At 44.8% G+C, this 22,136-nt stretch overlaps 1 protein-coding gene across 4 annotated transcripts in view; it reads right to left on the bottom strand.

The window, feature by feature from the left end:
* Window positions 1-19,434, bottom strand: part of ldb2a (LIM domain binding 2a) — an 88,708-nt gene extending 69,274 nt beyond the window's left edge. For all 4 annotated transcript variants that reach the window (XM_080008735.1, XM_080008736.1, XM_080008733.1 and 1 more), the window contains exon 1: window positions 19,229-19,434. In XM_080008735.1, the coding sequence (XP_079864861.1) occupies window positions 19,229-19,360 (132 nt within the window). In that variant the 5' untranslated portion in view covers window positions 19,361-19,434. The remainder of the gene's footprint in view (window positions 1-19,228) is intronic.
* Between the last annotated feature and the right edge of the window lie 2,702 nt (window positions 19,435-22,136).

Below are 22,136 nucleotides of genomic sequence, written 5' to 3'. Positions count from 1 at the left end.
TAGAGTGAACTGTGGGGCCAAGATCTGACTTTTTGATGAGAGGCTGAACCACAGCGTGTTTAAAATAATTTGGAACAAAACCTCTACCAGGACAGCTACAGAAATTCGATAGAATGCTAGGGTCCAAACTGTCAAAGGTCTCTTTAAGGAGGCTTGAGGGAACAATATCAAGGGAGCAGGTTGTAGGTTTCAAATGGGAAACTATTTCCAGTAGACAAGGGAGGGACACAGGATCAAACTGACATTAAAGTGGGCAGAGTGGGAACAGTAGGCACAGGGGAGACAGAAAGATCATTAGCAGTAGGCGAGATGCATGATCTAATAGCAGCTACCTTATCAACAAAAAATGTAGGAAATGTTTCAAAGGTTGTTTCTACTCAAGGCTGACATTAATCAAAGGTTTAAGTACTGCATTTATAGAAGGGCTGGACGATATGGCCAAAAATGCTATCACAATGTGTTTTTATATTGATCGATGTTGATAATTATCACGATATCTAACGTTCTAACTATAAAGGGAGGAATCTCTGTCTGTCTGTCTGCCTGTCCATTGATTATCTCAACAACCGTGCATCTGATCTACTTAACACTTGGCAGTGTCGAATCAAATTTGGTGCAATTTGGACATGTGTAATATTGATAACCTTTCAATAAACAGGGGACAGCGAGCCGGCAGGGGGCGGGGCTTCAGGGCTTTGCGACTGAGTCAGAAAGAGCGTCTTTCCCCGCCATTTGACTTTAACCGGCAGTTTCATCTTCCATTTGTGGAATACGGGACTGAATCATTGACATTTTATTAAACTGTGCCATGAACATGTCTTCGAAAGTCTTACGTATTTAACGGCATGGACTATTATATTTAATAATGATAGTAACACTCGATTTACAGTTTTAAGTGTATTCTCATGGCTTTACGTAAAAGCAACACTGTATAATTCCTCCACATCTGGTACCTACACCTGTACCAGGGGGCCCCATGAGCACTCGGCCCAGGGCGAGTGGGAAGCGGCGAGGTCCGTGCAAGGGGCGCTGTAACCTAGTTGTACATTATATCTGCGTTTGTAACATAGACTGTTGTTGAAACGTGACCGATATGGTTCAAATTTGTCGAGTATAATAAATTATTTTCGGACACCGGACTGAGTTTTACGACACTGGTGTAAAGGTGATATTGCACTGAGAAACTGTGGGGGCGCCCAAAACCAAAAGTTATTAAGTGCTGCTTTAAAGACTGAATAAGGAAAATAAAATTAGAAATATGTAAACAAAATGTTTTTTATAAATAATACATAAATATATATTATACACATCTAAATAAATAATTATCATTGCTGTCTGAGAACAGTCCGAAAAGTTCCAGAATCTGCACTCTGCGATTATATGCGGGGACATTTGGAGCGGACCGTGGGACGCTCTCCAACGCTGTCAGACCGGATGTTACCTAAAATTGTTCTCCTTTTACAGGGAGGGGGACGGGGCCGGGCTGGGGTTGGGAGGAGGGTTCAAGTCGGTGTTGGAGGAAGACGCTGCCCGGCCAGAGAGCGGCGTGGCCAGGGAGAGCGGGGAGGAAGCACCATAGCACCTGGACCCCTACACCGGTCAGACCATTGGCTGTTCGTGTCACATGGTTGTTTCTCTGCTGTACGTTAGTTGTTCGTGTCGTGTCTTTGTAGGTAGAGGAAAAGTGAATCAAAAAACTGTATCAAAAATAAATCTCATACATTTATCCTCATAAATTATCAAGATTGTTTTATCGCCCAGCCCTAATTTATAGTGTCAAAAAGAAGGCTGAAAGGCATGTGACAGTTTTTAGCAATGATATTGGAAAAATGATAAGATACTGTTTAAACAGCATCTTTATATTGAGTCAAACAGTCTCTTAAGATATCGTAAGATACTTTAAGCTTATCCTTTTTCCATTTCCGCTCTTCTACAGTCCTGCCTTATGACATGGGTAGCATCATTTGGCCAGGGCTGAGATTTGGGTTTAGGCCGCCTGGACTTAAGGGGAGCAACAGAGTCAAGGACGCTTCAACAGGTGGCCTTCAATAAAGTGTCCAGCTCATCAACACTCAGGTGAGGCGGGGGCAACTCAATAATGTAGGCATTAGGAGCAGTTTTATAGGAGTTTGAGAACTGGCTGGCAGTCAAGCAATTAATGTAGCGAGAGCAAGGACCAGGCAGGTGAGGTTCAAGCGTTTGGCAGGGAAGAACGGCATTAACACAACGGGCTCGTGATCGGATGAGCAATATACTTGGTCACATAATTCAACATTAAAGACAGACAAAAAAAATAAACACGATGAAGTGTGTGGCCATGCTGGTGCGTGGGGCCACGGACATTTTGAACAAGAATTAAGGTCTTTAAAATCAGTTTCCAAAGGTTGAGTAGGACAACAAACATCAATATTGAAATCACCAAGAATTAAGACCAAGAATCACATTTAGGTATAATTGAGGCCAGATCAGAGAACTCCTGTACGCCGTTCTTGCTTGATTTAGGAGGTCTATACACCAGGGCAAAAAGCACTAGGTTTGACAGTTCAACTTCAAATCATTTGAGTTGGAAACCGGAGTAAGAGTCGGCGGTCAACAGACTTCAGGTCAAGTGGCTTTGAAATTTAGAAGCCGGAGCCCCACCCCGGCCAGCCGTCCCAGGGGAACTGAAAGAAGTTGCAGTGGGTGGGAGAGAGATCGGAGAGGAGGGGACCTGAGACACCAGCTCGTCGCCAAGTCTCAAACAGAAAATCCAATCCAGAGGAAGGAGAGTGGTGTGACGCTGACCGAGGCGATCTTCAAGATTCAAGTTGCTTTTGGGGAAAAAAGCTGTTGAAGTACTCGTACTTCTTCCTGTACTAGTAATCAGTAACACAGGTGGTGATATGACAGAATGTTACTATGAAACAGATTCTGAACCTTTATAAGATAAAGCCAAACGTGCAGCAGTGTTGTGACAGGATCCCTCTCAGGACAAACAGCACATAAATCTGCTGTAATAACCCCCCCCCCCAGAATGACAGCTACCAAACAGTGTCAGCGCTGCGACCCCGGCCCCCCCGCCTGTCCTCCGCTCGGTGTTAAACTGAATTTAATTTCCCCCGACATGTTATGACAGAGCGGTGCGTGTTATTGGTGCGTCGCCGGGCGCTGGGGTCTCTGGCGCTCCCCGCATGTTGACAATTAGCGCTGTCACCATCGAGTAGCGTCAAGGCGCCGCCCGAGGAGGGAGCAGGTCCGCCGGCCGCGCAGCGCAGCCTCCACAGCGCTCCGGAACCACGCGGCCCGGGAGGACCGACATCGGACCCGTCAGACCGGGCCCGTGAGGTCAGCATCCAACTGTGACGCTGACGCAAAAAAAAAAAGCACTCGGACGTTACGTGGACGTGGATGTAACGACGGTCGCTGAGGGAACCCATGGGGAACCGCAGACAGGCCTGGCATGTCCGCACAGAGGCCGTGGGAGCATCATGTCTTGAAGTGTTCACAAGAGAGCGTTTGCAGGGAAGGATCCCCGGACGCGTCTGCAGGGGCCAGGCCCAGGGACCCACGGCTCCCGGGGACAATCAAGAAAATTGAGCCGAAAAGAATTGAGCCAGACCTCAGGAACAGAGACACATTTTATGGACGCGCAAAGCAGGTGGGTGCCCCAAGGACTCATTTACTGAGAGAATAGCTGTGAATGCTGGTCCAAAGGGGCCCATTTGGTTCCTGGGGTCGCAGAATTCTCTGGAATTATCTCTGCACATGAAAGGATGAACATTTACTTGACTGGCCATTATGGTTGCCAAAGGTCTTGAGACCACCTGTACTTCATCTGGGTAGTGATGGCCACTGATGGTCTTTAGACCTTCTGAATACTACATTTTTCTGGCCCCGACACTCAAGAACTAAACTGGAGTACAAGTTTTTGGTTTGATGTGAAATGTCACAGGGGGGGCACCAAAGAAAGATTTGCCTCGGGCCCCCTGTAGTCTAGAGCCGGCCCTGCCCTTGTTACAGAGGTCTCGCAGACTGCCAGGTAGCAGGCGACCACTCAGCCGTCTTTGTCTTTTGTGGCCAGTACGAGCTTTGTGCTATAACTGTCGGTTTAAATGCTGTTTTAACTACTTTTATGAAACGTGAATGAATCAATAGATAAAAACTTATGTGAGTATCACTCCTGTTGCAGGATAATACAAAATAAATAAATAAGTTACCAAAGAGGTTTATCATTTGAAATGTATATAAATAAATTACTGCAAAACATTGTGTATTTAGACGGGTGTATCTCTCACTGTTCTGTATTTTGAGCGGCAGTCCGAGTACTGTTGGCGATTACATAGAGAGAGAAGGGAAAGGGTTAAAAAAGCATCAATATCTTTCTTTTTCAAAACCTGGAACGCCAATGAGGAAGCAGCAGCAGCAGCAGCAGGGACATCATCATCATCGTAAGGAGACTGTACTTAACCTCATAGTAAGACTCAACTGAAGAGAACTTTTTGCTGTTTCTCCCTCGCTCCGCCCACCATCTGTTTTTCTTTCTCTCTCGCTGCCTCTCTCCATCGTTCCTTCATCTCTGCGACAAGCGACGCCGCGTCACCATGTTTGTTGTCAAGCTCTACAAATGGGTCGAGCCGGCGGCGACCCGGACCGAGCCGACACGGCGGCCGTCAGCAGATAAGGCCGTATTGATTCAAGCGGATCGCCGCTCCTCTCGGGGGGATTTATCAATGTGTCAATCGAACGCCACAAATCACCGCCGTAGACCCGGCCCCAGGGATTCATGGGAAATCCAGAGGATTGGAGGGACAGCGCCGGGAGGATCATGGGTAAATATCGTCTGAGCCTGGGTTAACTCCTCACAAGGACATGGTGCCTGGGTGGAAACGACCACGGCGGGGGGCTTCCACGTGCTGCAACATGTTCCACACGTTCATCATCTTGTGCCTGGAGCAGATTCTGTAGATTCTGTACATTTTGTTTTTTGGATTATATAGCTTGGTGGGGGGAGGGGGGGTGCTCAATTATTAAAGATCGTAGTATCGTACATAAGTCCCGACATTGCCGGTACTGTTAACGGTATTAGAGAAATTAAGAAAATAGATTTTCTATTTATTTCAGCTATATAACCCGTGACTGACTTGCAATAAGATTAAGATATCCATCTAAGAAGCATTTTCACTCAGCAGGAGGGGGCCGGGCCAGGCGGGGCGGGGTGGGGTGGGGCCGAGCGGGGTGGGGCCGGGCCGGGTGGGGTGGGGTGGGGCAGGGCCGGCCCCCTCTCCCTGCCTCTCACATGCACGAGGAGACGAGGGGGGGCGCATGCTGCCCCCCGATCGACCTCTCTTCATGCGTAATGTGCACAAAATCAAAAGCAGTGTTATTCTGCTCTTAATTTGTTTTAGTTCTTCTCTTAAAAAATGTGATTGTGAACCGATTAGAGTACCTCGAAAGTACCGCTACCGTTAAAATCTTAACGATAGCCATCACTATGTTGTGCCCCGTTGCTCCAAATAAAACAACAAGAAACACATTTGGTTTGATTCACACATATAAAAATATATTTATCATTCCCCTGATTTATAATTCCTCATTGAAATGTTATCCCTCTGCATTTTGTAAACTTCTATGTGTTTTATCCTGTTATTGTAATGAACACTGACCGACAAATAAATAAATAAAGAGGACTGCTCCACTTGAAGAATCTGAGTGGACTGACGGTTGCATCCACTTTCAGGGGGCAGCCCCAACTCCTCCTACATGAAAACTGGCCAAATAAAGCACATTCTGATTCTGAGGTTCATCACAGTGAACTGGGTGTTCACGAGTTCAAGTATGTCATCACAACACAACACAGCTAGTTTTTAAGATACAACTCGTGCTCTTTTCCCCCTCATGTGAGGAAATGCCAACACGGTACCACAAAAACACCATAAAACCAAAACAATGACACACACACACACACACACACACACACACACACACACACACACACACACACACACACACACACCAGTTCTATGAAATGTAATCAGGCTCCATTTAAGATGATCATAATTCTCTCTCTCTCAACCCGAACCCGTAAATCATCGGTTTGAACCTGGATCGTTTTCCCAGCATGCTCTGGTGAGCGCGTATTTTTCCGCTGCTGCTCCCGGTGCAGCGTGCGAGCGCGTCGAGGGTCCGACGCTGAGAGCACATTAACCCCCTGAAGAGCACCGGGCCCTCAGAGCGCCGGGCCCTCAGAGCGCCGGGACAGGAGGAACCTGCCGCTGCCGTGACACCGGGCCGACGGGGAGCGAAAGCAGACGTCTCAGCCAGCGCCCACTTTGTTCCCACGTCGGCTCTAGATTCCCGGGCTGACGTGGGTCCAGAGCTGTGCTTCTCACGGCGGGAACGAGGCCATGAAACGACGTCCAAACAAGCCACTTAAACCAGGTTTCATCTTATAATTGTTCGGCTAAATTCCTTAATTTCTCCCTGGGGATGAATAAACGGATCTACAGAGGAGTATTTGAAAACACTTTAAAACACCCTGTGATTCCAGAATGAGATCGGAATTTCGACATTAGAGTCAAAATATACTGTGAGAATACAGCGGGAACACCCCCCTCCCCACCCCCCTCTTATTCCCTCTCTGCCTGTCTCTCTCTCACCCTCTGTCTCTCTCTCTCCCTTGCTGCCTGTCTGTCTCTCCCCCTCTCCGTCTCTCTGCTATGGGATGTGATGTGTTTCCACTGTATTCTCACAATGTATTTTGACTTTAAAGTCTCGGAATTCCGAGCTTGTTCTCGAAACACGTGGGTGTACGCTTGGCCCTCGTACTCTTCCGTAGCTGCCTTATCTCGTTTTATCTCTGATTATAAACCTGAAAGATAAATGCTCAAAAAATGCAGATGAAGTAAAATGAACTTCATTGCTGGTCTTGAAGAGACAGAAGTGATGCAGAGTTTATCTACTTATTTAAAAAGAAATCCGAAAAATATGAATTAACATTTTATTTTTAACGAACGTCATGTTAAGACAAATCAATTGATTTCAGCAGTGTATGATTATTGAACCTACTCAGCCGTAAACACTGTAAGAGGTAAAAACACCGAGCTCCAAAGTCTCCAAACAAAGTGAAGGAACTCCGCACTCAAATCACCGCCACAACTCAGATATTCGGACAATATTCTCTACACACGAGGGGAAAAAGATCAACACAAACCCTCGTGTCTCCTGATCCGTCCAGTTTGTAGAGGAGCTTTGGACGTGAGTGCAGGATGATTCTATATTTAATGAATTATTATTAATCATATAATTCTCTGTGCTCTTAAATATGTTCTGTCGTACAAACGACACCTGTCGCTGTGTGATGTGTGTGTGCATCCAGAGCTGAGTGGGCGTCGGAGGGAGCCGGACGCCCCGCTGGGACGCTCGGCTGCCTGATTACGGAGGCGCTGAAACCTGTGGCTCCGTCCCAAACAGGAAGGCTTTGGGGAGAAACGCTGCGTTTCAATATTAACCCTTAAACACAGCGAGGGAGGAGGCGAGCGGGAGCCTCGCAGGTGCCTCAAAAGCCCCGGAGCCTCGCGCAGAAGCACGTCGCTTTGCAGAGAGGACCAACAAATTAACGCAAGGGATCTCCAACCTCAAGATGCAGGAAATTAAGTCAACTAAGCAAACGACATAATGGCTGACAGGTGCACATGAAACCAGTCACAACAGCAGAAGGCTGGAAGTGAAGTTTGGGAGTTGTGGTGACAGACTTTTCACCAACAGTCAGCAACTCCAACAGACCTCGGTGTGCTGACGAGGGCGATAAACTCGATTCACACAAAAGGACAAAAAATATCAGAGGTCGTCTCAAGTGACCAAGAAAAAAGAAGAAGAAGAAGAGGAAGTTTGGAGAAAGAGGACGAGGGTAAACGCGGGTATTTCACTGCATATATGTATGGAAGAATGTATATGTATGTGACAAATAAAAATCTTGAATCTTGAATCTTGAATCTTGAAAAATAGTGGGACTTGCAGGAGGGCTGCGCACTTAATCGTATATTTATCCCAATGTCAATATTGGCCTCCACAATTCATTGATCGGGGCCGGGGATGATTTTCTTTTTAAATTGATCCTCTATCTGCACCGTGTCAGCATCCGATTCACAAAAGATATTGTCTTAATGGTTTGGCAGCACAAACACAGCCATGAGGTTTTGCTGCTGAGTGCATTTTTATTTTTCTGGAAAAACCTGCAGTTATTTAGAATTATTTATATTTGGTGCCATGTGCTGGCTTTGTTTTTTCTTTTACTAAAATTGGATTTATACATAGTATACAACCTGAATAAGACTGAATTTGTGTAAAGAAAGTCTTATTTTGATTCAAATATTTGTATTCATTTAGTTTATTTATTTAAAGGTTTATAGAATACATTATTATTGTGAAGTCTTCTGTTGATTTACAAAGTGCAATAAAGAATTGTGTTCCCCGAAATTGGTTAATAATTATAATAAATAATCGTGATCATTTCAGTCATAATTATGCAGCCCAAGCTTGCAGTGAAATCCACCCGACAGACAATCTGCTGGATCGACACTTTAAAGTATGTGACGACAGACAGACACACGCTGCTTCAAAGCGGCCGCAACGTAAAGACGTACGGAGCAGAGGATTTACTAACGATACTGATACAACCTTTAACTGAATCTGATGACGCATGTGGAGGGGGAGGCGCTGGCCGGATCCCTGACCCTCCCAGCGGTCAGCCACCGTGCCGCACTGAACCTCAACATTCTCCTAAAACAGCCCAGTGCCAGACAGCCTCCATCGATATGTGAGTGGAGTGTGTTGTGTACTGCACAGCAGGCTGGTGCTACCTCTGGGGAATTGTTCTTGTGTATTTCTGTGTATCTCAGTGCTGAGCAATAAGTGAGTAGCTGCTCTGTTTGATGTTATTTAAAAATGTAAAATAAACAATAAAAAATATTGTGGTGTGGGGATGGTCTGGTTGAGCAGCCACACCTGACCTGGGTGGCTGCATACCTGTTGATCGTTGGTTGGCCTAACAAGCAACAGGTAAAACCTCCATCCCCTCACACACTCAGGAGAGGAGCCCGGTTATGACCTGTTCTATCTGCTCCAGTCTTGTTCCACCTAGCCTCCTCTCTACCATCAACTGCTCCAGGCTTGTTCCACCTAGCCTCCTCTCTACCATCAACTAATGTCTACAACCCATCGTCTACTGTGTTTCTGTGTCGGAGGGCCCTGGAAACACCCCTTGGGTGGTTTGTGGCAGTTGGAACTGCCACAAATATATATTATTTGAATGTACTATAATGATAATTGACTGAATTCCAATCCATTTTGAACACTTAGATAATTTAACCAAATGCCTCAACAGAGAATATAACCAATACAACAAGCTAGATAATGGAATGACGGCTCATTGCAACCAACATCTATAATATAAAAGATGTGCTGTGCAGCCCTGTTATTAACAAATGTTTTTTCATTCTATTGAGGCCTATTGGACTGATTATCTTGGCTGTCTTACTATAATTAGGACAATCACTTCTTTGTATTACATTTGCAGTTAATCTTTCACTTCTGTCCATATAACTATTATTTATATTAACTTATGATGGGAGGCAGGCTCAGGCTTTACAGAGCAAACTGGAGAAGGATGAGTTGTGCAAGATACAAAATGCTTCTGCACATAAACCATCATAAGTTTATAAGGTGTGTGGTTCTAGAGTGTGAACCTTTCTGTTGACTTGTCTGTTCTGCATCTCCTCCTATCTGGCAGATTCGGGTTGATGTTTTTCGGTATTCACACAGTACTCCGAGAGAATTGTATTGAAATGTTTAGCTTTGGAAACTACAACTTAAAAAAGTGGCCGTCTGAGCTTTTTGGGCACTGTTCAGTAAACAGAATAATTTGTCCTCTGTCCTGGTGTCGTGATATCATCATGGTCAGGAGTTTTTTTGCCATGAATACATTCCCGTCTGCCTTCATCACCTACATAACCTGACTTACTCATATGTATGGAACCATATTTTTATTTTTCAGCACAAACTCCGCTATGAGCCTGATTGAAAGTTTTGAAAAGTTTGCTCACACTCTGAAACTGTACAGTTTGTGACCCAATTAATAGGATAAAATATCTGCAACAGTTCCCTTCACAGACAATAACGTGGTATCGTAACAAACGAAATAATAAAACATCCTGTTTGCTATCGTCGGCTCTTAAAAACCTTCGTCCAAACTCATCCGACCGACGAACCCCACCGTCACCGCCGGACGGAGCAGAGTCCGGCATCAAACCGGCGACTTTTCGGTCGCTGTGCAGGCTCGCCCAGGGCTCAAGCACATTGGGAGGAAGCGACAACAGGACGCAGAGCGGGCCGTGGCCTCCCGGAGGTCCTCGCTCCGGCGGTTATCTGGGCGACTCTGAAGCAGGAAAAAGGAGCTTCATTGTCTGGACATCCTGCTGAGCTCTCCTCCAGAAATCATCCCAAACACTGATGTGGCAGAATCCACAGTGTGACATTCAGGGAGTTCTGTTTCCACCACACATCGAATAAAAACTCACTAAGTTGAAAATCATTGAAAATAAAAAAAATCTATTATTTTATTATAATTTACAAAGTGAAATGATACTTTAAGTTGAAGAGTGGCCACGTTGTGCACTGTAAACTTTTCTAATTGAGTGCATTCTTTAATTAAAAAAAAAAAAGTTCTTAAATAACCTGTTTAAGCGCTGCAAATATAAATTAAACATATATATATATATATATATATATATATATATATATACGGTATATTTATAATGAAAATTGAACACAAACTAAGTTTGGCTAAACCTGTTGCTGTTAGGTACCATTTGTTGCTGTTGGATTTTATACATAAACTGCTCAGGATGAAATCATATTTAAAGTTTGTAAGTGTGGACTGAGCAGAGTACACTGCGGTAATGAATACTTAAAGTATGAGTACAAGTCCAGAGTTGCAGACGGTACAATCACAAAAGGAGCCTAAATCACAGTGCGTCAGTAGCTGTAATTAGTTACTTCCTGCCCTGGAACAGGTATCTGCCTTTTTTTTCTTTCTTCCGTCAGCAGACAGACAGACAGACAGACAGACAGACAGACAGACAGACAGACAGACAGACGGACAGAGATTCCTTCCTTTGAATGCGGATGTAAGTGACTCAGTTGCAGAACCCTGAACCCACAGAGCTGAGCGGCTCGCTGGTCACTTGTTGTTTATTACAGGTAACACGTGTCGCGTGTCCAAACGGCACCAAGCTGAACGCTGCACGTCCTTGTGTCCCCAGCGATGCACACACCAAGTGTCAAGTACATCACATGAACAGCTGTCCAGATAATCATGCAGTGTCCAATTTGGTGCAATTTGGACACGCGACAGGTGTAATATTAATGAACTCTGAATAAACAAGCGAACGGCGAGCCTCATGCAGCAGCGGGGCGGGGCTTCAGGGCTCTGCCACTGAGTGAGTTCCGAACAGGCATGTTTTAAACAGGCATGTTTTAAACAGGCATGTTTTAAACAGGAACGGCACTCGTTTTGAAATAAAAAGCTATTTCTAATGTCAGCGTGAAGGGAGAACACGAAGCTGCCGGGGCCGTAATCCATCAGCTGTCAGCCGAGCAGCGCTGGCCTCTCTAACTTGTCAGGTCTCCGGCTCCGGACGAGAGCCGTGCACGTGTTCACAATTACTGACCGCCAGCTGCGGCTTGTCTGAATGACAGATGGAACGTAGCGGCGTTTAGGACGCGTATTTACGACGCTTTCTGTGAAAGTGTGACACTGTTGTGAAATAACTTTGAGCTCCAGTGATTCAGGATGAATTTTTACGGCAAGAAAAGTGTTGAGAAGGAGGCAGAAGGTCCCAGCAGAGCTCCACGCCCCCAGCACCTCAGCTTCAGGACCGACGAGCTCCACGACAATGACAATTAGTATAAAACCGTATTAACATCGTGTTCAACCCCAAGCAGCAAACTACACACAGCCTGAAGTCTCAGACTGAGGGCGAAAGAATGTTTTTAAATCATTTCAGATCTACAATACCAGGTAGAGCTGTTCCATTTTTTATGAGCACTTGTCGCCAAATAAGTATTAAAAGGTGTTTTCAGGCCTTTGTATTGTATGGTGTCAGCCAGGTATCTTATGTAGTTTATGTATCTTGTATTTTTACTTGATATTCTGAACTCCTGGTGCATCAAAACCGTCAAATCCAAAACTTCATTTCTATCAATGTAAATTCGTTTTCCATTTTTCAAATCAAATGCAATACATTGAAATGCGAGTGACAAGATCTATCTATATCTATAAATAAACAATTATTTGGGTTATAAATACTCAAATACCCCAAAAATATATATATTTGGATGTCGCCCAGAAAATGTCTGCTTGGCGCGATCTATCATTTAATACAATCCTGACCTTATAATTTATTTTGGGAGATTGCTTATTCTGGTAAATAGGGAAAGGTGTGTCGATCTAGTTCAACAGAAATACATTGAAAAACAAAAGGCAAAGTAATAACTTGACAGAAGATCAGCTTCATTTCCCTCTGCTGGAGCAGGCGCACAACGTGTTCAAAGATGTTAAGAATGGATAGAGATTCAAAGTATTTTCCCGGTGTGGGTTAAATGGAAGCAGTCCTTAAGTAACATCTCTCTAAAGACGCACTCGGGTGTTATGGGCTCAGATTAATCCCTGAAACCTGCAGCTCCGTGCTCACTCCACCTCCACATCATAAGCCTGTTCATGGACTCTGACACACATTACTGATCCACCCTGACCCTGACAGCAAGGGGAGCAATGAACAGGACCAGGATGGACAAGGATGGACCAGGGTGGACCAGGAAGGACCAGGAAGGACCAGGAAGGACCAGGAAGGACCAGGAAGGACCAGGATGGACCCTCCAGTCACTGCAGGTGGTCTGGCGTCTCTGGTCCATTAGAATAATTAGAACTCTCCTCAGACAGAATCAGTCTGAACAGTATTCCTCAATCCCCCGGGGATCAATAAAGTGTTCTCTTATTGTATCTTATTGATTAGATTTCTATCTGCTGAGACCTTCTGAGCAGCTCACCATCACAGCAGAGCGACGGCCTTCACACCAAAACCACCAAAACCACCAAAACCAGACCAAGCCCTCCACCCACACAAGAAAGAAAGCTTCTGTTTTCTGTCTTTCTCACACTCTCCTCCGCTCTGTTACAGCGCTGTCTGTTCTCCCCACACCCTCCCTCTCCCTCCCTCTCCCTCCCTTTCTCTCCCTCTCCCTCCCTTTCTCTCCCTCTCCCTCCCTGCCTCCCTCCCGCTCTCGCTCTCTGTCCCTGACTCATTCCCTCCCTCTCTCTCTCTCTCTCCCTCTCATTCTCTCTCTTTCTCCCTCTCTGTCTCTGTCCCTGACTCATTCCCTCCCTCCCTCTCTCTCTCTCCCTCTCATTCTCTCTCTTTCTCCCTCTCTGTCTCTGTCCCTGACTCATTCCCTCCCTCCCTCTCTCTCTCTCCCTCTCATTCTCTCTCTTTCTCCCTCTCTGTCTCTGTCCCTGAATCATTCCCTCGCTCCCTCCCCCTCCCCCCTCTCTCTCCCACCCTCTCACTCCCTCGCTCGCTCCATCTCTCTCCCTCCCTCTCCCCCTCTCTCTCTCACTCCCTCTCCCTCTGAATATTAATGACTTCTATGCTAACGACCTCGCACCAGCTGAGGTCGAACAAGCTCCTCCTCTGAATGCAAATCCAGTGGCTCATTTGCATACGCTTAAGTGTCAAATTCCCCCACAAATCATCTCGACGCCCCCCCCCCCCCCCGCAGAAAAACAACGTGGTCGCAGCGAACGCACAGCATCACATGCACAGCATCACATGCACAGCATCATATGCACAGCATCATATGCACAACATCACATGCACAACATCACATGCACAGCATCATATGCACAACATCACATGCACAGCGCAGCATCACATGCACAGCATTGCATGCACAACATCACATGCACAGCGCAGCATCACATGCACAGCATCGAATGCACAACATCACATGCACAGCGCAGCATCACATGCACAGCATCGAATGCAAATCAAAGCCTGTTGGGATTACCAGGTCGCCGCGGGTTCACCTGCGGTGGAAGGCAGGTGACGCCGTGGCAGCCGGCCGCTGCAGACTCACGGCCGTGCAGGTAATGGGTGTGAATGAAGCAGGTAATAAGGTGCGCGGGGAGGCTGACCTGGAGCCAGCGCCGGGCCAGCGGCGCTTAAACTGCGACGCTGTTGAGGGTTCAGAGGTGAGCGCCAGATGTTGAAGGGAAAGAGGCGCTGGGCTTTCAGGTTTCCGTCTTTATTCTCAGTGATTATGTTTGAAGGGTTTACTGCTCCGACTTTTAGAAATAATAATGTGAATGATTTGCCTGAAACATGGATGAATTACGATCCACTTAGACGTGAGATCCACAACACACACACACACACACACACACACACACACACACACACACACACCTGAAATGAGAAGGTAGCGTTGAAGTGTTTTTACAATCTGATGACAAACAGGTTGTTTGATCAGGTTCTTTGTTCGCTGTGGCAGTTTATTTTCTTGCACATTATTAATGCGTTTATTTTCCCTTATTTACCCTTATTCCTACGGTGTAGGTTGGCGTTTCATATCCACAGCTTCTTTACACACACACACACACACACACACACACACACACACACACACACACAGCACAGATAAAAACTTACATGAAGCGAATAATAAAATGCACTTAAAATAAGTTAAACACCGGTTACAGCGAGCGGCGGACTTTCAAACCCCCAGTCCCGTGCGTCTCATCGCAGCGGTCGGATCCCGGATTCTTCCGTTCTCCCTCTCGTTTAAGCGGGCGTCGGTGGTTCTGGCGCTGACGGGCAGACGGGCCCGTCTGCCCGTCAGCACCAGAACCACCGACGCCCGCTCAAACGAGAGGGAGAACGGAAGACCGTCCAACTCCTCAGCGGGGCCGAGCTCCTTGGAGCAGCGGAGCCACACGGGAGGCGCTGACTCACTTTCCCACTAGAAACTGCTCTGAAGGGAATGCAATTAGCGATGGCGTTTGCTGCCGCAGCACGCCGACGTGCGCGCCGCTGGACACGCCTTGTTTTTTGATCCTTGGCCGAGGCAGCGCAGGTCCTTTAAGATTGCAGGCACCGGACCCGGAAGCTGCCGCAACGATCCGTATCGGGGGGGGGAGGTTTTAATTGTGGAAATGAGAATACCCTTGCTTTCTGACTCTCCTGCTGCTCCCGCGACTAAATTGGACGTCTGTTGAGTATTTAACCACATCTTAATCAGTCCAAATCAAGTTTATTGTATTGATTTGATGGTAGTAAAACGTCACGTCTCCGGCTGTGGGGCCGCGCAGCACGAGGGGAGGTGGAACGACAGGGGCCGCCCAGAGCCCTCCTGAAACCCAAGCGGTCCAGGAAGACAAGTCTCCGTTTTCTCTTAATGGAATCCAGATTCTTCCTCTTTTGGTTTCATTATTTTTGGCGAGAAATATCCTAAACTTCCCGTTTTCCAAACGCGCAACATCCTGACGCTGCAGAGCCAGACACACATTCTCATTCCAAATGTGAACTGGATATAAAGTAAAAAGAAGGAACACAAAAGCGACCGGGTGATAAAAGAAAGGATGGAGTGAGCCTGGAGACCTGCATCATCACTGACGGACCAGTGGCTTCACTGACTGATATCAAATAAACACGTTCGCTACATCACTCCCAGAAACAATGAACAGTTTATCTCTATTTTGTCCTATTGTGATTTAGTTGCGGTGAAGAACACAACGTAATCTAGTTTTCACTCGAACCATTTTTCTTTCCACTTTCAACCTACAGCTGCAACATCCTCTTTTTTCAGATGCAACTGCATTGTTTAATTTAGCGGCAACGACTTTTGCATCCCGTCACATCTGGGCAAGAACAAACTGTAAGTGTTTTAATCTATAAGATGCTGATTTTCCTGATTCTATTCACATCAACATTTATAACTGCAACCATTATATGAAAATAAAATAGAAAAATAGAAGGAACAGTACAGTCTTTAAAGCAACATGACAAAAAAGAAATGAAAACTACAACAGCATCAGATGAATGTGGTGTTCACTGCTGCTTGGCCAGGAGTGTAGAGTGTGCTCTTCCGTGCACGGCCCCGAGACGTGCACTCTAATTTCATTTATTCATCCTGTGCTCTGTATGTGCACATGCATGTTTGTTTGGCCATGCGTGTCTGCGTGCGCATGTCATGCAGCATGTAAACATTGATGTGCATGTGAAGGAGCGCATGCATGTGTGAGTCTGCGTCTTTGTGCAAAAGGTGTGAGTGTGTCTGCGCTCCGTGCACGTGTGTGTGTGTGCGTGTGCGTGTTGCGGGAGCTGCTGCCCACTGGGGCTTCAGACCACTCCGTATGAATAATGCATCACATTCGTCCGTTGCATCTCAGCAGCGTTGCCTTGGCCTTCTTAAAGTTGCCTCCCACAGAAACTCTGCAGCAACTTGGCTGTGTCTGACTGCTGCACGTGTCTAAATAGGATTTCTAAAAAATGGAATAAGAATATTTAGCACGAGATACATCATTTCATGGTGGCTTTTAACCAGAGCGCCTCAAATTAAAGTCCGGCAATATGGAATGATTTGTGACCACAAAAGTCATGAAGAATTTTCCACAATAACAAGACACATCCCAATACCTGCTTATTGATTCTAAATGTGGTTAAATAATTGAACTGAGGTGAACTATATGATAATGGAAAGTATAATAACCAGTATGATGTATGTAAGTATGATGACCAAAACTCCTTCGACTGTAATACTTCAGATCTCACATTTTGACAAACTTCTTCCATCGATCATCGACGTTAATTTGGACGAGAGTCCCAATCGCAGTGTGACGATGTCTTCATCTCATGACGTCACCAAAACAACACGGAGAGCGATGATATGGGAGTTGAGCTCAGACCCACTGGCATCATGCACTGTATACCAGCACGTCTCACTGGGAAAACCCCTAACCATGTCCAACCATGTTTCTCAATGTGGGGGCCCTTGAAGATGTTCCAGGGGGCCCCCGGCAAAATGATTAATAGTTAACCCCATTGCCACTACTTAATCATCATTATTTCCCTTACAAGACGTTAGCACCGTTAGAGAATGTAGAATAATGACAGTTCTGAAACGAGTTTTAATGTTATCTCCCCAACAATAATATAGACACTAAATCATATCTAAAAATAGAACATTTATTAAATGGGGTCCGTTGCCTAACACTTATCAAATTGAGGGTTCTTGAAGTAAAAAAAGTGAAAAATCACTGCTATACAGCAACAACTCAAGCAAGTCAATTAACAGGACTGATTTCATGCTTTAAATCAAAATAAAACATAAAAAGTTTGACACACATAATCCTGCTTTCCTAACAATGCGCCTCAGCGTCCCAGATGCCAGAATACAAATAGACAAGTTGGATGAACTTCTTAGCTGCAGATTTGCACAAACTAAGTGATCATTGCACAGCTGCTGAAGACAGATGCTCAGTGTAATTCAGTGAAATAGGCAGGGTGACAGTGAACGGCAGCGTGGGCCAGATCACCAGGGAACAGCTCGTCCAGGGATTCAACTTCAGCATCATCTGACGTCAATTTACTGGGTGCAAATCCACGGTCCATGCACCTCCACACACAGCGTGAACTCAACTGCTGATTTCTTTGGATTCAAGACAAATGTTTGAATGAATTAAGGCTCGTGCAAAGCGATGATACATTAGGACATAATGAGCGTTGTCTCATTTGCTCCGAACTCAGAGTTCACGGCAACTTCTTGTCTCAGCTGTGGTGTCGTGGTAACCGACTGTGTTGTACTGTACTGCAGTCTATCTAAAGACAGTATGGAAATGTATGGAAAAACTGCATTGACATACATGCAAATTTCAAAACGCATGAGGAACGGCTTTTTTTAAAGACTTCAGTTACAGTTAAATAATAATATTTATAGAATATAATTATAAGTCAGAGTTGAAAGTACATTTTGACCCCGAACATTGTAAAATAAATAAAATACTAATGCAGTAGTATTGTGAACAGGATAGACCAGCAAGTTTAATAATATTTCTTAAGTGAAGCTTTTCACCAGGAACACCAGATATCTTCTGCCAGTTTGATCTGCTGTCCTTGACTTACAAGGACAACAGATTGAAATATTAACTCACAAGGAAGCTTCCTGCAGCGTTACCAACTTTCTTACTTTGTAATTTAGATTAAAATTCTGTATATTATCCAGGCTGAAAAGACATGCTGACAGCAAGTCCATGTAATTTATACACACATACTGTTTGCATACTGTTTATACACACAGACACACACACACACACACACACACACACACACACACAATGTATATATATATATATATATATATATATATATATATATATATATATATATATATATATATATATATATATATATATATATATATATATACACACACACGAAGTATATGTACAAACAGTATACACACACATACATATATATATATAAATAACTTTATATACCATATACTGTATATGCATCCTGCACAATTTCCTACTTTTGTCATAATGTGAATTGTATGTGAATTGTAAAAATAATTGCATGTCATAATGTGAACCTTTATTGTATATATTAATTTTCTTTATACTGTATATTATTTGTATTTTATTTCATATTCTTTGTATATTTACCACTTTTGATGTTTGCTGCTCTAAAACTGCAATTTTCCTTCGAGGATGAATACAATAATTATCTGTTTCATATTTATCTATCTATTCAATCTATTTCCATTCTACTTCAATTCAATTCAAATTATTTTTAGAAACACAAGTTCACATTGCCAAAGCAAGTGGAAAACAAAATCTACAGAATACAATATAAAAGTAAGTCAGAAATTCTACAGGAAAAGTATGAATATTGCACTTAGACATATGAGAAGCTTCATCCACGCACCCATCCAGGGTCCTGCAGGGTCTTCCTGCATGCTCTTGGAGCCATGCAAAGTGTTTACTTGCAGTTCTGCTTGTTTGTGCATGCTGATCCCCTGACGGTCAAAGCTCTGAAACGCCCCTGCAAGCCCCTCCGACTCCTTCTCCAACACCCCACAACACCCCGCCAAGCCTGCCCAGCCGGGCGGACCCGGACCCCGGACCCCCGGCACTCACCTCCGTGCGCGCCTGCAGCCGCTTGTTCATCTCGTAGATGCGGTACTCGGGCTGCACCATGTAGGGCGAGTGTCTCCGGTAGAAAGGGCCAAACGGGGACGAGTAGAAGGGGTCGTGCGTCGAGTTGGACATGTCGGCGGAGCGTCCAGCGGGGCTGCGCACATGGAGCGCGGCGCTCTGCGGGGATGGAGCTCCAGAGAGGCGGAGAGCCGAGCGGAGACTGAGCCGAGACTGAGCCCGCTCCGAGAGAGGGGCTGCCCGGTTCAGCTGGAGGGAGGGAGGGGGTGGAGGGATGGAGGGATGGAGGGAGGGATGGAAGGTGGATGGGGGGTGGAGGGAGGGCTGGAGGGAGGAGGAGGAGGAGGAGGAGGAGGAGGAGGAGGAGGAGGAGGAGGAGGAAGGCTGCTTCCTGTTTCTTTTCTGCTGGAAGTTAAGAAAGAGACTTGGGTTGTGTTTAAGTTCTGCAACTTTTGAGGAAGGAGAGGCTGCTTTCTTTTTTTATACTTTCAACTCAAATAAATACAAATCCACAAACAATACATAGAAAACAATGAGACAAAATGGAATAAATAAACAGATAAATAGAGAAAAAAAAGTCGTTGGGGTATTTTTAGGGTGTTTTTATTTCAATGTATTTATTTTATTTTACTCTACTTTACATTGTCAACAGTGTTTTCTATAGATAACAATGGATGAGTCGGATGTTCAGGTTGGATGCGTTGGATGTTTGGTTGGGTGTGTTGGATGTCTGGGCTGGATGTGCTGGATGTTTGGTTGGATGTGTTTGATGTTTGGGTTGGATGTGATGGATGTTTGGTTGGATGTGTTTGATGTTTCGGTTGGATGTTTGGTTGGATGTGCTGGATGTTTGGGCTGGATGTGCTGGATGTTTGGTTGGATGTGCTGGATGTTTGGTTGGATGTGCTGGATGTTTGGTTGGATGTGATGGATGTTTGGTTGGATGTGATGGATGTTTGGGTTGGATGTGTTGGATGTTTGGGTTGGATGTGCTGGATGTTTGGTTGGATGTGCTGGATGTTTGGTTGGATGTGCTGGATGTTTGGTTGGATGTGCTGGATGTTTGGGTTGGATGTGCTGGATGTTTGGTTGGATGTGCTGGATGTTTGGTTGGATGTGCTGGATGTTTGGTTGGATGTGCTGGATGTTTGGTTGGATGTGCTGGATGTTTGGCTGGATGTGCTGGATGTTTGGCTGGATGTGCTGGATGTTTGGCTGGATGTGCTGGATGTTTGGCTGGATGTGCTGGATGTTTGGGTTGGATGTGTTGGATGTTTGGGTTGGATGTGCTGGAGGTTTGGTTGGATGTGCTGGATGTTTGGTTGGATGTGCTGGATGTTTGGTTGGATGTGATGGATGTTTGGTTGGATGTGATGGATGTTTGGTTGGATGTGTTGGATGTTTGGTTGGATGTGTTGGATGTTTGGTTGGATGTGCTGGATGTTTGGTTGGATGTGTTGGATGTTTGGCTGGGTGTGCTGGATGTTTGGGTTGGATGTGTTGGATGTTTGGCTGGATGTGTTGGATGTTTGGTTGGATGTGTTGGATGTTTGGTTGGATGTGTTGGATGTTTGGTTCTGAACACAGTTCAGTGTCATGTTCCTCCTGTTATTCATCACATGTTACTTCACATCGTCTTCACCTCCATCCTCACTGCTGCAGCTTCTCTGTGTAAATGGAATCAAATGGGGCAAAAAAATAATAGTAATAATAACAATAAAATATATATATATATATATATATATATATATAAAAATATATATATATATATATATATATATTTTTTTTTTTTAATCTAATTTTAAAAATATGTCAAATGTTAGAAAATCTATTATTTAGCATTAAAAAGGTCAAATCCTTCTTGGATTTCAGATGAGTAAACATGTTTACATTACAGCATTTAGCAGATTGTCATGTCCATGTGACACTAGCAGACCAACGCCACGTGAAGGAGCGGCACTTCTCAAGTCAGACTTCTCATCCAAAGTGTCTGAATGGAGAGAGGCAGCCTGAATCCAGCGAGATAAAAGTTGTAATCCAAGCGCCTCAGGCATTCAGTCGGGTAATTAAAAAAAAAAGTTAGAAAAATCTATTAATAAACCTTTAATTAAAAACTACATTTTTAATATCTCAAGACCTTTTCAATTGACATTTCTAACAGGATTTGGTTGCTCGCCTAAAGCGCTTAGCACTTAAGAGTGGCTGCAACAGTGAGAGGTTTGTTTCCCTCATTCCACCACGGCTGCAGTCTTGCACAGATCAGTGTCACTTACAGTCAAGTGTTGGTCATCTTCTAAGGCGGGATTTTCGTGTGATCACCAGCTGCACCAGAGGAAAGAGCGGAGACGGGGAAGCAGCGCTGCCTCCCTGTGCTGCACGTCGCTGGAACTCAGTCTTGTTCCGCCGACACTTTCAATCCAGGCTCAGAACGTTCATATTTGCGACTTCTTCTCAGTGAATCAGCCCGTTTTTAAATTGCACTTCAACCTTTCATCTGCTGTGTTTTCGGTTTTTTTATTCCCCAGTGTGGAGGCCAAGACCAAGTGGGTGCGAGTTTGAGTCCTACAAATTTAATGTAGGACTCAAACCCTTGCACTTTTCATGTGAAGTGCAATGTTTCAAATTGCACTTCAATTTCTACATTTTTATTTCTAGGCTTTTTCAAATAGTGTCTTTTTAAACCTTTTATTTCTATGCTTTTCTGTATTTGATGCCTCATCTAAAGCACTTTGAATCGCCCTTGTGGATGAAATGTGCTGTTCTAATGAACTTGCCTCTTTACTTTATAAAGATTGCAAGACATTGTGTCCAGTGCTGAGCATTTACCTGAAGGCCGACGTCTTGTCATTTATCAGTCTTACACAGAGTGAATTCCAGTTAATTTGTCAGT

The sequence above is a fragment of the Zeus faber genome (genome assembly GCF_960531495.2).
Source record: "Zeus faber genome assembly, chromosome: 10".
Lineage (NCBI taxonomy): Eukaryota > Metazoa > Chordata > Actinopteri > Zeiformes > Zeidae > Zeus > Zeus faber.
This window is presented reverse-complemented; position numbering and strand designations above follow the sequence as displayed.